A 16,601-nucleotide genomic window follows, 5' to 3' on the forward strand; every position below is an offset into this window, starting at 1 on the left:
ATCTACTATTACTAAAAAATAATATAAAGTAAATACTTTAATTTGTATCTAAAATTACTCATGTCATATTATCATGAATCGATAAACTAATTAATCACCTAAATGGGCATTTACAAGTAAATATCATCAAGTGATCAGCTAATGAATCACCATATAATGTTTGGCTATAGTAGTTACACAAAGTCTCAAGAGCAGTCGAACCTGCCTATCTAGGATTCTAGGTGTATACCTTTCTTTGTTGGAAAAATCTCTACCAGTTAGGTGAACAAGTAGTCCCAGTACTCGCCACCGATGTCCTCGAATTCGATCACCGCTCCTGGATCACTGATCGAGCGTTCCGGCATCATCGACGGCGGCGTCCCCTGATCTTTCTTCGCACAGGCGAACGACACCATGGTCGGATCACGGCCAGTTGCCGCCGCCACCACACTCCCATGCCTTGTATCATCAGCAGCAGCATCGTGATTGCCTCTCCTCCTCTTCCGTCGCAGCACGCGGGTCGTCTCGGCACAGCCGTCCCCGGCCGCCGCCGCCGCCTGCAGCTCGCGCTGCACCACGTCGAGCGGGAAGTTGAGGTGCGCGCGCGGGCCGCGCATGCGCAGCGCCGCCTTGTCGTAGGCCAGCGCGGCCTCGTCGACGGTCGCGAACGTGCCGAGCCACACCCGCGCGCCTTTCCTCCGCGTGTCCCTTATCTCCGCCGCGAACTTGCCCCACGGCCGCCGCCTCACGCCCCTGTAGCTCTTGCATGCCGCCGCCGCCGTTTTGGAGCTGCTGCTGGCCCGATGACCGTGCTGCCGGTCTGCTTCTTGGTTCGCCGGCGAGGCGGCGAGCAGCTCACCGGAGGCGGTGTTGTCCGACGCGAGCGTCGTGCCACTGAGCAGGAGCTCGTCCCACTCCTCGGCTCCCATGGAAATCCACCTCCCCAGGCTGGGAAGCCTCTCCAAGATCGCCTCCGGCGGCCTCTCTTCGCCCACCTCCGACGACGCGGCCGTCGACGACGACGCCGGGGTAGCGGAGCCTGTCATGATGGTAGCCCACACATTCTCGAGGATGTTTGCAGCCTGGTTAGCAGCAGGCCGCTGATGGGAATCATCCGGCGGTGCGCCAATCGCCATTGCTGCCTGCTCGTGGAATCAATCAATTAATTCGATCGAATTTCCTCCTCTTCTGAAGATTGTAGCTGTGGACTTCACTGGGGTTTATATATCTGCCATCAACTGGCTGTGTGTCATGGCTGACACGGGCTGGCAGTTGGCGATTTCTGGCAAATGAAGTCACTGTGGCTCATTCGTCAAGGTACCTAGCGAAATCGGAGGGAAACTTAGCTGGCCTGCAAACTAACGAGTGAGCGATTGAATTTTGTGCAAGATCTCTGCAGAAATTCAGGGACGTTCCTGTGGCCTGTGCATGTATGGTATATTGCGCTTGCGGCGGTTGATATTTTGTGTTCTAGGCATGCATTTGTTTACTCTCTTGCAGGGTTGACTAAAAGCATGGATACCATGTAATGCATATGTCAGCTCTCAGCTGCAGTATCTCCGAGTTCAGACTTTCGGTGAATAGCGTCCATGGTTTTCTTTTCGTACTGCCTTCACCCCTTCAGAGTTCAGACAACATTTTTTTTGTTGGGTTTCAGTATTCAGAATGTGTATGAATACAAGTAGTCATACGCATTTGTGAGAATTTTCTCCAAATTAAGCTTCTGGATTATCAGTTGATCACTGCGCTCGGGTCGTCTGAAGAGAATTTGGCTCAAATATGCATGGCAACGCCAATATTTTATTGGCTTCACTGACTGTTGGCACACAACATCCCCATCGATTCTCCAAAATAATAATAAGCTAGAGCATCTCGGTCATCGAGGCCCGCCGGAGCGAGCACACAACATCTCCAGTCCTTTCAGACCAGCAACTCCGTCCCTTGGCGTCGCGAGCAAGAAAATCTGCTCATGATTGGGTCATCTTCTTCCTCCCTGACCTCAGTCGCTAGCTTCACAAGCCATGCAGATGCAGGTGCATGTTCTGGTCTATCATTGCACATGGATCATTCAGATACAGGCATACAGCAGCCACTTGTTTCTATCATTGCGCCGCGCCGATCTGTGGGTCTTATCTTTGAACGCGCCCTGCAGTTTCTACATGAATAATAAATATACAAATCCTTATCGGACAAGTCAATTGAGCTGACGAAATCATCACTCAACCTGAACAGTTTGATATGGAGCACACATTTATATATTTCAGGTCGCTTCGTTCTGACGATCGTTTGCCAGCTGATGTATATGGAAGTTTAACTAGTTTATCCTTCAGCTTCATCTGCAAGCTAAGCTAGGCTAACAGAGTAACGGTTTCATCGGGTCTCAAGTTGGACGCACTTCATTGAAGCTGGAAGCCAGCAGTGTGTGATGCGTGGAAGCCCTGGCTTTCGGGAGGAGATCGCGTGTGGCGTCCCGTTGCGCTGCTCCTACGCCGGAGCTGAGCAGAAATGTCAAGACGCGTACGTCCGGGTGCAGGGACTGACGGACCGCCATGACTTCATATGGATTCTGACCATGGCTATTGCACGGTAGCAGAGGGCAGCAGATCGCTTTGTGAGGTGGCAGTAGAATGTTTGTGATCTCTGTCCCTGAACGTGTGCTTGGCGCACGTCTGAACCCGGCCTTGCCGACTTGGTGATCCCTCCACTTGCCGATTTTTGGTGATCTCGGACGACCATTGTGTGATTCCTCCTCAGCGTTGATTAGGTTGCCTCTTTGTGACCAGCCTGTCCAAATGGATCAGGATTATGAGATAGGATGATCGTGAGATTACGTTAAAAAAAAAGATGATCTTGAGATGCACGACGAAGATAACGTCAAGGTGTAAATGCAAGGTACTCTGAAACCATTCATCCATTTGGATTTAGTAGGCGTATTTTTGTCTCGTGGCTTTGATCGTGATTATTCTATTAATAAGTTAATTAAGTGATGCTGAACCGTAATCATAATATTTTTCAATACGAATCCAGTAACACCAATTTCATACTACAAAACCATATATTGTTAAAAGAGATTGTATTGTTCATCAAAGGCTTGTTGTAGCAAAAAAAAAAAAAAACATGCCTACTAATTTCAAGATTGAGGGAGCACTGTGATCCACGCTGAGTCTACGTTTAATGCTGATTTTCAACTTTGAAACAAGCATGCCCCCGATATCTACTTACAATTTTGCATGATTTTAGATTTCTTTTGTGAGTATAAATTTCACAGATTTCCTAGCACAATTTTAGATTGATCAAAATACGTCTGCACTCAAGATCAAGAAATCAATCTAAAATCGAAAGCTAGGCATGTAATAAATCAAGGAGCTGAGCGGAGGACCGAGGTTACCAACACATCGATATGAGAAAATTAATCTTCATCACTCTGACGATGTGTTCACAAGATGCATCACACAAGCATCTATACAAGGATTTCTCTCAAACCCTTAAGCTCTAAAAACAACCCCAGAAACCTTTCCCGCGCTGCCTCTCTTCTCCTATCGTCGCACACAGGGGCGGATCTATAGGGGGGCCGGGGGGGCTCCAGCCCCCAATGGAAATATGGGAAGGGTGAGGGAGAAGAAGAGGTGGAGGAAAGAAGAAAAATGGAGAGAGCGAGGAAGAAGAAGAGACCAGCCCCCTCTTCAATCCTGTTCTGCATCCGTCACTGGTCGCACACGCACCAAAACGACGTCCTCTACAGCACGCACTCAGACGTCCTCCTTTTTATCTACCTGAGACGCACGCTGCCAGGCCTGTCCTGCTTGGCCATGCATGATCTCCTGCCCTTGCAACTCTGTCACGCAATGCTACATAGCCGGCACAGCCTTGATCTCCTTTTACTCGGCCAACACCTGCTGTGTGAGCCACTCACCTTTTTACTAGACTTGGACACCTCACCACGTCCTGGTCAGACTAAAACTGCTAGCATGCAGCTGATCCTCCTTTTCTAATCGGAACTTACCAAGCCAAATCTCCTTGCTTTGACCCATGCATGCACATACCACATGCCATGCACCATGGCCAGTACGAAGCGGATGCCACCACCAAGTCAAACAAAACCTCTCTGCAATCACAACCACACTCGTGCACTCCTTGCACATCCTCGTGCCTTTGACTGCCAATCACTCATCACGCCATAGATCGTACATCTCCCATGTATCTCATGGAGTGATCATCTTCACTTATATTGTTCTGTAGCTCGAACGTCACGTATGACATCCTTGACCAATAGGACCTCAGTTCCTCCCTAAACTTAGTCCCTAAACCTTAGTTCCTCTCTGAACCTAGTTCCAGTCCGTCATCGACCACGTTCCGCCTCAAGCAACACCTGCACATGAACAAACACTGAAAGGTCCTAATAGCTAGAGGGGGGGGGGTGAATAGCCTATAAAAATTTCTACAGCAACACTTAGCAAACCGGTTAGACAAATATGAGGCAAAGCGAGTGTTGCGCTAGCCTACTAAAAATACAAGCCACCTACCACAATTCTAGTTTATATAGTCTCTATCCACACAATGACTATATCACTACACTAAGTTAGTGTGCTCTCAAAGACTAACTAAAGAGCCACACTAACCAAGCTAACAAGCTTTCACGACTAGCTACACTAAAGAGCTTGACAACTAGTTTGCGGTAATGTAAAGAGAGAGAGCAAGATGGTTGTACCGCCGAGTCGAGGAATGAACCAATCAATCACAAGAATGAATACCAATGAAAACCAATCACCTCAGAATCAAATGATGACACGATAATTTTTACCGAGGTTCACTTGCTTGCTGGCAAGCTAGTCCTCGTTGTGACGATTCATTCACTTAGAGGTTCACGCGCTAATTGACATCACATGCCAAACCCTCAATAGGATGTCGCACAACCAACACAAGATGAGGATCACACAAGCTACGAGCAATTTACTATAGTACATTTTGGCTCTCCGCCGGAGAAAGGTTAAGAACCCCTCACAATCACCACGATCGGAGTCGGAGACAATCACCAATCTCCGCTCGACGATCCTCGCTACTCCAAGCCGTCTAGGTGGCGGCAACCACCAAGAGTAACAAGTGAATCCCACAGCGAAACACGAACATCAAGTGCCTCTAGATGTAAACACTCAAGCAATGCACTTGGATTCTCTCCCAATCTTACAAAGATGACGAATCAATGATGGAGATGAGTGAGAGGGCTTTGGCTAAGCTCACAAGGTTGCTATGTCAATGCAAATGGCCAAGACAGTGAGCTTGAGCCGGCATGTGGCTTAAATAGAGAGCCCCCATGAATAGAGCCGTTGGCTCCTCTGTTCACTGAAAAAATAGGGTGACCGGACGCGCCGGTCAGTTCGATCAGACGCACCCTGCCAGCGTCCAGTCAATGGATGGCTGCCACGTCATCCCTCGCATCAAATACTAAGCGCCCGATCTCAACGGTTAAGTCACGACCGGACGCAGCACAGTGCCAAGATCGGACGCACCTTTGCCGAGTCCGATCGTTTCTAGAGAGGTTCCATTCACGACCGGACGCGTCAGTTTGATCACGACCGGACGCAGGACCCCAGCGTCCGGTCACTTCCAGTAAGCATCTAGATACGATTTTTCGCGACCGAACGCGTCCGGTCACCCCTGACCGGACTCGCCTAGCGTTCGATCACTCTCTCAATTCTCTATGCGACGCCACATCAGCAGGACCGGATGTTGAACAGTGTTCAGCCAGAGTCCGGTCGCCTACGTTCAGTCAAGAGACCGAGGGCGGCCTACACTGCGCGCCACTGACCGGTCGCAGGACCCCAGCGTCCGGTCACTATGTGACCAGCGTCCGGTGCACTCTGTGAAACCCTGTCTTTTCTGTACAGGGCACCGTCGGACACTCCGCCGGTGAAATTTCGAACCCTTGCTCCCAAGTGCTAAACACAATGTGTATCACCTTTGTGCATGTGTGTTAGCATATTTTCACAAACATTTTCAAAGGTGTTAGCACTCCACTAGATCCTAAATGCATATGCAATGAGTTAGAGTATCTAGTGACACTTTGATAGCCGTATTTCGATACGAGTTTCACCCCTCTTAATAGTATGGCTATCGAACCTAAATGTGATCACGCTCGCTAAGTGTCTTGATCACCGAAACGAAATGGCTCCTACCACTTATACCTTTGCCTTGAGCCTTTTGTTTTTCTCTTTCTTCTTTTCAAGTCCAAGCACTTGATCATCACCATGGCATCACCATCATCATGTCATGATCTTGATTTGCTTCACCACTTGGAATGTGCTACCTATCTCATGATCACTTTGATAAGCTAGGTTAGCACTTAGGGTTTCATTAATTCACCAAAACCAAACTAGAGCTTTCAAACACGCAAACGGCGTCCAAGCACAAGTCCTCAACTTGACTCAAGTCAATCCACACAACACCTCACACGAGCATGTCATGCAACAGTACCAAATAACCATGCTATCACAAGCATATATGAGCAGCACATGCATATCAAACTATGCCATAATCCAAATCACTTTGCAATGCCAATTTCATATCAAACCCATTTTTCGTCACATGATCTCACAATCTCCCCCTTGATGAAAACATTGGCAACTCCATATAAATAATGAACATTGGCATTCACATCCACTAAATTGTTTTTTTAATCGAAGGCAAAGTGAAAACCAAAAGATCATCTCAAAAGATCCAAAATCCAAAAAGAGAAATCAACTCTCCCCCTTTCTTATCTCACAAAATCACCCATGTGAATATGCAATGTGTAAAACTCTCTCCCCTTTGACAATGGATTCATCAAGAACACAGAAGAGAGCTAAAAGTTGTTCTTTTTCAGTTTCTCTTTTTTTTTATAATGAGCATCATAAATAATTCAGATATGAGCAAATTCTCATCCAAGCCATGCTAGAAAATAGTTGCACCTCACATCCATACATATACAATGTAATTTAAGCACAACTAAAAATCAAGTACTATTAGCGATTTGTTACATGGCATGATCTCCCTTTCTCAACTACCTTAATACTTGAAAACATTGATTCTTTTTGTGCACTTCATTGGTGCTTGAAAAGCTGATTTATTGATGATTGCAACAAAATATAAATTGCAAGGAATTATATGCACCATCAGCCTTACTTTACAACCAAGCCAAGCCTATGTCACTTTTAGACAATCAGAAGCTTAAGGACAAGGTTCCGGTCATACACAGCTTCTTCCAAGTTCATACCAAAGTGCAATGATAAGCAATCTCGTAAAGAAGAAGTGCGACAATGCATATTTTCTTGATCTTTCACATAATTCTTTTTGCCCATAGCATTGATATTCATTCAACAATTTTAAGGCAAGTTCAAAGTAACTAAGAAAGTTCAACCATGACAAGATTTAATTCAAGTTTTCATTCCATTTAAATAGTCATGACAAAAACTACACCACACATGTAAGATACGAAGCTACAATTATCTTGTAGCATAAACATGGCCTCAAATGACATATATGTCTCAAATATAATGTTCATTACTTTTTCAAAGTTTTCTGATTTTTTTCTTCTAATAAGAACCATGTAAAAGAAAACAAAGAAAAGTGTTTTTTTAAGAACACAAGCTCCCCCTCCAAATGAACATTGTCCAAAAGAGTTCAAGAAAATCCTCCCCATAAGCAAAAGAAAGGAAATTTCGCCAAAAATCCATACTCCCCCTCAAGTGAATAACCAATTAAATCAAGAGAGACATGATGAGATACATGTGTTGAGTTATCATGGTTTATTCAATTAAGCACAACATGAATAATGATCAAAGCATATAAAGCATGATATATGATATAACATGATCGAACATGCAAGGGGGTACATCTTCGCATATGAACAAACATCTCAACTCATACCACAAAAAAAATTATCTGAATGTAAAGGCATGAGTGTAGAATAGCTCACAATGTTTTTATGATCCTTTAAAAGCCATCTCAAAAATGAAGAGAACAATCCACGTCTTGATCACATCAAGCAAAAGACCTCCATCATGCATCTGAAAAACCTACATAGCACTACAAGATGTCGAGGCCTGTGTACTGGGGTTAGTCATAAAACATTTATTAGGAATCCAGTACTGAGACACACGACTGAAAGCACGCGTAGGCATAACACAAGTATTCTTATGGAAAAATTCAGATTTAGATTTTCTTGTGTTTCTATCAACAAAAGGTGTTTGCTTCACCCTATGCACAAAGAATGGTGACATAACCTCACGTGGAACAAATTGTGCTCTTCTAAAATTAGACATAGCCTTAGCCCTTTCTTTCCTTTGTTGTTTAGCTAGTCTAAAGCAAAAATCTACCAGATGTCCATCTTTACCACAATGAGTGCAAGTGTACTTAACTTTATGTTTAACTTGAGAAGTAGAAGCAACATTTGCATTCACTTGACTAGTAGAAGACATAATACCAGCAGATTTAAAAATGATCTTTTTAGGTTCATTAGCTGTCTCAAATTTCCCACTACCAAGAGGTTTAACAATACTGGGTGCATGAGTCTTAGAATGGGCATACAAATCAAAACCTAATCCAGATTTATGTGTGCTAGTCTTTTGTTTCAAAATTTGATTCAAAATTTTAGTTGCCATCTTCCCTTGTAAATAATCAATACGTTTCAAAAGGGTAGCACAATTTTCCCATGAATCATTCTTAGATTTATCTTTTTTACCACAACTAGAGCATGAAAGAACCTCATGAATAGCAAATTTATCTTTTAGTTGTGCTATTTTAACATCAGCATCGTTCAACTTCAACTTAAGCAATTCACATTTATCACAAGAAGTTGGATCGATAGCAGCACAAACATGTTTCTCATTTTTGTCCTTTTCAGCCTCAAGTTGCTCTGAAGTAGAAGCATGCACATTCCTTAATGAAGTAAGCTCAGCATACACTAATTCACAAGATTTGCAAGAATCCTCATCAGAAATCAATGTTTTAAGTCTTGAAATTTCAGCATGTAAAGACTCAATCAAAACATCATGTTTCTTAATCTTTTTATTTATTTTCTCTACTAAAGCACCAAGTTTTTCAACAGCACAAGCTAAATCATCATAAGAAGGTTCTGATTCATTACCTTCACTGTCGCTATCGATGTCACTGTTGATAGAGCTTTTGTTGCTTGCCATTAAACACAACCCAATTAAATTTTTCTTACCTTTAGGAGTATCATCATCGCTATCTGTGTCCACATCATCAAGAGCAGAAAGAACACGATGCACCAGCTTACGATTGAGGTAGCCCTTCTTCTTGTTGCCCCTAAAAGTGTGCTTCTTCCTGTCACTTGTTTCAATTTCTTCTTCCTTGTCCTCTTCATCCCTTACAATTCTTGCTAAATACTTTGGGCACTTATGACGAATATGTTTGAGTGAGCCACACTCAAAACATCTTCGGGAATCTTCACCTTTTGTTTTTCTTGTTCTCACATTCTGCAAAGCTTTATCAAATCGAGAAGAGAAGTGTGCTAATTCTTCTTCGGGGAGTTGCTCTAGCTGTTCATCGGTTAGTGAAGACAAGAATGATAATACAAAGCTTGATTCACTATGTTGAGAGGCCAAAGCAATTGATTTATTTGGATTCTTTCTAGCAAAAACATCTAATTCATGAGTTTTTAATTTAGAATAGAGAACATCTAAAGTAAGTGTACTCATGATAGTAGATTCTCTAATAGATGTAACTTTCATCTCCCATATGGACATATCTAGAGCTCTAAGTAATTGACGTGCATTTTCAGCATCAGTATATATAACATTAACAGCATGTCGATTACTTAAAATTTTATTAAAGCGAGCAAAGAAATCATCTAAGGCTTCACCGGGTTTCATCTCAAAACGCATGTAATCCTTTTTATACATATCTTGACGTACCTCTTTAATTGTAGATGAACCCTCGTGATAATCACAAAGTGCTTTCCATACCTGATATGCAGATTTAAGATGCACAACACGATCAAAGTCGCTCCTTCCAATTCCTTGAATGATCAAGTTCCTCGCCTTGTTGTTCGCCTCCACTTGTGCCATGTTCGCCGCTGTCACAACATCATTCTCGGGCACCTCAAAAGGTCTGTAGACCTTCTCTCATATTGCAAAGCCTTGCGCTTGAATATAAGACTCCATCTTTGCTTTCCAAAACTGAAAATCAACACCATCAAAAACAAAAGGTTTTGTCGAATACCTATCCGTCGACATGTTTCTAATCACCGGTTAAGATCAATTAGAAAAACAACTTGGCTCTGATACCACTTGTAGGATCGATTCTAGGCAATCAGAGGGGGGGATGAATGATTGCGGAAGCCAAAAAATAAAATTTAACACTTCGCCCTAAGCTCAAAACCTATTCAAGCCTCGTTTCAAATTCTGGACAGAACACAACACCCTTACTAAAATATATCTCGATAGAAAACTGCAGCTCTGATTGATCTCAAAATTTAACACAGTAAACTATATGAAGTTTGCTAACTAAACCTGTTGGAATCACGTCAATCGAAGGTCTAGAACTCAAGATATAAAATAAACAAGATCGCTGATCCAGAAAGTGACGAAAATTGTTTAAGGCCTAAAATCGTGATTGTGCAAAATCTACTAAAGATTACTCAATCAAACTTCTTAGATCGATAACATGATTTCCTAGCACAATTTTAGATTGATCAAAATACGTCTGCACTCAAGATCAAGAAATCAATCTAAAATCGAAAGCTAGGCATGTAATAAATCAAGGAGCTGAGCGGAGGACCGAGGTTACCAACACATCGATATGAGAAAATTAATCTTCATCACTCTGACGATGTGTTCACAAGATGCATCACACAAGCATCTATACAAGGATTTCTCTCAAATCCTTAAGCTCTAAAAATAACCCTAGAAACCTTTCCGGCGCTGCCTCTCTTCTCCTATCGTCGCACACGCACCAAACGACGTCCTCTGCAGCACCCACTCAGACGTCCTTCTTTTTATCTACCTGAGACGCACGCCTAAATTTTTTATTTTTAGATATTTTTTTGAAATTTTTTCACAAATATGCCCCTGTAGGTAAGATTTCAAAATCTAGACCCTTAGCTCGGCGCCTTACACTGCTCGGCGCCATCGTTGCTGGCACCGAGCTCGGGGCCACGTTGGCGCCATGGATGCTGACATGGAAGCCAGCTCGGTGTCGTGGATCTTGGCGCCGAGCTCGGCGCCAACAATCCTAGCGCCAAGCCCTCTTACATATGGGCCTGAGGTTCCTTTCTCTCTTCCTCTCTCTTTCTCTCTACCGTCCCCGCCCGCACCTTCTGCGCCGTCCCCGCCCGCGCCGCCCTGCACCCACGTCGCCGCTCCCACGCCACCCCGGCCGCAACCACCCCGCTTGCGCCCGCGCCGCCGCGGCCGCTCCCGCACGCTCGCCGTGCCACTCGGCGCCGCGGCCCTGCCCTGCCCCACCCATCCGCGGCACGCACACCCCCGCTAGCCGCCGTGTCCTCCCTGTCCGCCACGTCGCACGCCGTCCCACCCAGCCCGACCGTGGCCCGCTGCGCCCTGCCCTGCCGCGCCACTCGGCGCCGCGGCTCGCCCCGCCCCACCCGTCCGTGGCCTGTGCGCCCTCGCCGGCCGTCCGCGGCCTGCCCCGCTCTACACGGTCCGTCGTGCTGTGCCCGTCCCTACCCGCCATGCTAAGGCGCGTGGGAGCTCCGACCCAGGCACGCCAAGGCGCTCCGGCGGCTTGCTGTTGCACTCCACCGACGCTCCACCAACTGCATAGTAAAGTAAGTTACTTTATTCATTTGAATTGGTAATTTAGTACTTAGTTAACTATAGTTATGGTGTAATAGGTAGATAGATATTTAGATAGATAGATAGATACTTATGTTGGTATAACTAGTTTTCGTATATAGTTATTACATAGTTAGATACATACATAGGTATATATTTAGTACTTAGTATATATATGTAGTACTTAGTACATAGTATACATTTACTTATCTAAATACTAGAGACCTTCACGTTAGTAGTTAGCGTGTATTTTTTACTAAAGGACATGTGTTTCGTTACGTGTTTGAAATAGATGGACAACCTAGTGACCATATATCATGGAGGCACCGTTGAAAGCGATCGCTATGGATATGTTGAGTTTGTTGACATGCAAAGTGCCGAGGACCTAATACTAGGGTACCCAATAAGGTAGAGCTAATAACCATCAAACGCAGATGCTTCCGAACAGGCAAGAACGCAACTACAATTCTTGCCCGTACAACTGAAGGTTGGCTACGCCTCGCTCAACCCCCGAGGGCTGGACTCCACCTCGCCCAACGGCTGAGGGCTGGCTCCGCCTCGCCCGACCCCCGAGGGCTAGACTCTACCTCGCCCGACCCCCGAGGGCTAGACTCCGTCTCGCTCGACGGCTGAGGGCTGGCTCTGCCTCGCTCGACGGCTGAGGGCTGGCTCCACCTCGCCCGACGGCTGAGGGCTGGCTCCGTCTCGCCCGGCGGCTGAGGGCTGGCTCTGCCTCGCCCGATGGCTGAGGGCTGACTCTGCCTCACCCGATGACTACACCCTGCTCCTTCATAATGATGAGCACAGGGTGAGATGGGACATTTGAGTCAATCGCAGTACCGAGGACCATGCCCTGCCCGCCTGTAGGAAGGTACCGTCAGGATACGACGGGACGAGCGCTTTAAGCCCTTCCAGGCATGATGGAGCCCGAACAGTGTTGTAGGCGCCGACTTTTGTCTTACAGTATTGTGGGCGCCGCCATCAACCCTCGGACGTGGATCCTGACATAAGCATACGACAACCACTATAATCCAAGAGAGAGCTCACATCATCTACAGTAACAGACATATAGTCACTTCCCCATTTGCTCCCCGTAGGGTCACGGCTCGGCACCCTAGCACGCCGCACCGTCCGCCGGAGTAGGATGGGACATGACCACTTGTTGAAACAAAGCCAGAGCAGGGCCCTATCAGCATCAGCGAACGTGCCATCCCTGGCATGGTCTGCCATGTCAGCAGGGCAGGCTCAAGGGAAAAGGAAGACCCGGCACATTCGAAGGACCTTCTCTACTTTTGGGTTTTTCCTCTTTCTCCCATCTGTAACCCCTGCTCCCCTTGGTCTATAAAAGGGAGGGCATGACTCCCCACTAAGGGGACAGATTGATTCCACACACAACACACAGCCAAGCAGCAACCGAGCTCTTGGCATTCTTCTGACCTTTCCATCAGAGACTTGGGACATATCCCTCTCTCGACCGTTTGTACCCTCTACTATGAACCTTTTTTGGTGCTAATAACACGAGCAGCAGCAAACTGGACGTAGGGATATTCTGCCCGAACCAGTATAAACCTTGTGTCCTTTAGCACACCATCTGGGCCTAACGCGCAACAAATATAAATTTACTAGTTAGTGTTTATTTGAAATACCGACACAAAGCGTGCCTATGCTATTCAATGATAGGCCTTCATTTAGTGAGATGGTTGCAAGGGCTCGGGAGGAGATGCATTGCCTTAGAGATGATGATGATGGCATTGCAGTTGAGGGTGTACTGCACCTAGGTTCTCCTCCCAACATCCTCAGGCGAATGATCCCAATTGGATGTGCGGATCTGTGGAAGAACTATGTGAGATCGGCTATGAAGAGCCAGCTGTAATGTTTGGACGTGGTTGTGCGTCGGGTGTTAGTTGATCCCATCCCTCATGGGTTTTCCCCACCAATGGGTCAGCAGGCACACTTCGACCCTCCCGTCCCAGAACCTGATATGGATGTGGAGGTTGCACCTATGGTTCCCGATGCTCAATCTGCCCCCAATGAGGTAGTTGGAGATGCTTGTCAGACTCATGTTGTTGTGCCAGATCCTCCTCATGAGATCCCTTTGACACAGAATCATCCGAGTAAGTGTCTTATCCGCATGGTTATTGGGAGCTTACCCCCTTCCTTACATCCATTTCTTTCATTATTTCCTTATTTCTCTACTTATGTTGCAGGAGACATTTCTGACAATGTGGATGTGCCCCCTGTTGCTGCGCAAGTGCACTGTGGAGATGGATTCCGTGGCTCCAATAGTGTTGAAATTATGAATGATTCGGAGTCATATGAGATGGCAAGGGCTCTTGATTCTGATGATGATTGCCCTATTGAAGAGCTGACAGAGAGTGATGTTAAGATGTTGAGGCGTATCTTTCTCGGCCGCTGTGATCCAAGAGTTCACGAGTTCAATGATCTTGCTCATTCCGATCAGGCGTGTGTAGAAGGACGTGATGATGAGCTCCTAGAAGCTCCTGAGGCCGGTCCTAATATGGTAATTGAGAATGGGAGGGTATTCAAGGACCACATTCGCACTTGACTGGAGGTGCTTTGTAAATTATACTTTCTTTCTTCTTTTCCTTTGCCTTTGGTGGCTCCGGCCATTAATTCTTAGGACCGTAGAGCCACTCATTGAAACGACACTTCGCAAATTCATAACGTTACAAGAGAATACATTAGTACACGCACACCTATAGAGATAAACATTTAAACAGATACACTTTCCACTTACTTCGTGTTTGTTCGGACACATAAACTCCAACATATTCTCAGGGTTTATCACAGCTCGATCTTTGCATTCGCACAGAGGAGGTTCCTCGAGTCTTCTAACTACGGCTAGGTGCTTCTCCTTAGCCGTCATTGGTGGGGGGTTAGAGGGGTGGAACCCACCGCTTGAAGTGCTCACGTGGATGTCTCCCTCTACACCAATCGTCGAAAAGGAGGTACCTAGGGTCAAACTTGTCTGCACCGTCGATCTACTGAAAGAAAAAGCACCTCTCATGGTCCTACACAACAAAATTCCAACAAAATATTAGTAGCCTACTTACACAAATGAAGAAAAAAAGATAGTGAAAACAATTACTTACATTAAAACGGCTGCATGTGTAGAAGCAACGCACCGCTATGTCTGGATGTCTCGATTGAAACACGTCGGACGGGAAACCACAATCACAGTTAGGGACAGAGAGGTCAGGAGGGACGGGGACATCTTTGCTAGACGCGTCGGGGTATAATTCTCGAGGACGACCCCGTTTTCGCCAAAACTCCTCCCGATACATTTCTTGCATCTAACAAAACGGTTGTAATTTAACAAACAAAAATCAAAACATCATAAATTAATGTCAATGAGAACCATAACTACAATACAACCAATTTCGTTCTAAGAACCAAAAGCAATTAACATTAAACCCTAAACCTAGGGTTGTATAATACAAATATTAAAAATTACATGAAACCCTAAGTAATGACGATTCTTAGGTTGAAAAATCTGACTAATATATACCGAATCGATGCGAAAAAAAACTAGGAGGGGAGCGAGGATACATTGCTCTCGAAGATCTACGGATCAAATCAAAGTTTTCAAGGTTCAATATGTCGATTCGTGAGGTAGGGCGAAGTGGGGAGAGAAAAAACCCGAGAAGGAGGAGAAAGAAGAGGAAAAAGACTCGGGCATGAAGGTTGGGGCCGGGGTTAAAACACCACCTCGGCGCCATAGATCAAGGCGCCAAGCTCGGCGCCAGGATCTATGGCGCCAAGCTTGGTGCCATGATCTATGGCACCGAGCTGCCTGCCAAGTCACCGCCACGTCTGCATCAAGCCTAAGACCTCGGCGCCAGCAACGATGGCGCCGAGCAGTGTAATCTCAGCGCCAGCAACGATGGCGCCGAGCTAAGGGTCTAGATTTTGAAATCTTACCTCCAAGGGCATATTTGTGAAATTTTTTCAAAAAAAGGGCTAAAAATAAAAAATTCGGGACGCACGCTGCCAGGCCTGTCCTGCTTGGCCATGCATGATCTCCTGCCCTTGCAACTCGGTCACGCAATGCTACATAGCCGGCACAGCCTTGATCTCCTTTTACTCGGCCAACACCTGCTGTGTGAGCCACTCGCCTTTTTACCAGACTTGGACACCTCACCACGTCCTGGTCAGACTAAAACTGCTAGCATGCAGCTGATCCTCCTTTTCTAATCGGAACTTACCAAGCCAAATCTCCTTGCTTTGACCCATGCATGCACATACCACATGCCATGCACCATGGCCAGTACGAAGCGGATGCCACCACCAAGTCAAACAAAACCTCTCTGCAATCACAACCACACTCAGTGCACTCCTTGCACATCCTCGTGCCTTTGACTGCCAATCACTCATCACACCATAGATCTTACATCTCCCATGTATCTCATGGAGTGATAATCTTCACGTACATTGTTCTCTAGCCCGAACGTCCCGCATGACATCCTTGACCAATAGGACCTCAGTTCCTCCCTGAACTTAGTCCCGAAACCTTAGTTCCTCCTTGAACCTAGTTTCAGTCCGTCATCGACCACGTTCCGCCCCAAGCAACACCTGCACATGAACAAACACGCAGCGTCCGAGCACAAGTCCTCGACTTGACTCAAGTCAATTCACACAACACCTCACACGAGCATGTCATGCAACAGTACCAAATAACCATGCTATCACAAGCATATATGAGCAGCACATGCATATCAAACTATGCCATAATCCAATTCACTTTGCAATGCCAATTTCATATCAAACCAATTTTTCATCACATGATCTCATAGAGAAACAGTAGCATAT

The 16,601-nt window shown here is 45.8% G+C and overlaps 1 protein-coding gene across 4 annotated transcripts; it reads right to left on the reverse strand.

The window, feature by feature from the left end:
* Positions 1–204: 204 nt before the first annotated feature.
* Positions 205–3,785, reverse strand: LOC136518506 (ethylene-responsive transcription factor ERF094-like). Of its 4 annotated transcripts, none has more exons than XM_066512171.1 (2): positions 3,702–3,785; positions 205–2,763 (listed from the first exon to the last, which is right to left on the reverse strand). In XM_066512171.1, exon 2 carries the CDS (start codon positions 1,113–1,115, stop codon positions 258–260), a length of 858 nt encoding a protein of 285 aa, XP_066368268.1. In that variant the 5' UTR covers positions 1,116–2,763; positions 3,702–3,785; the 3' UTR covers positions 205–257. The 4 variants fall into 4 exon arrangements, with proteins under 4 accessions (XP_066368268.1, XP_066368266.1, XP_066368267.1 ...); XM_066512169.1 differs by lacking the exon at positions 3,702–3,785 and adding an exon at positions 3,652–3,692; XM_066512170.1 differs by lacking the exon at positions 3,702–3,785 and adding an exon at positions 3,372–3,644.
* Between the last annotated feature and the right edge of the window lie 12,816 nt (positions 3,786–16,601).

This window comes from Miscanthus floridulus, chromosome 17 (genome assembly GCF_019320115.1).
Source record: "Miscanthus floridulus cultivar M001 chromosome 17, ASM1932011v1, whole genome shotgun sequence".
NCBI classification, from domain to species: domain Eukaryota; kingdom Viridiplantae; phylum Streptophyta; class Magnoliopsida; order Poales; family Poaceae; genus Miscanthus; species Miscanthus floridulus.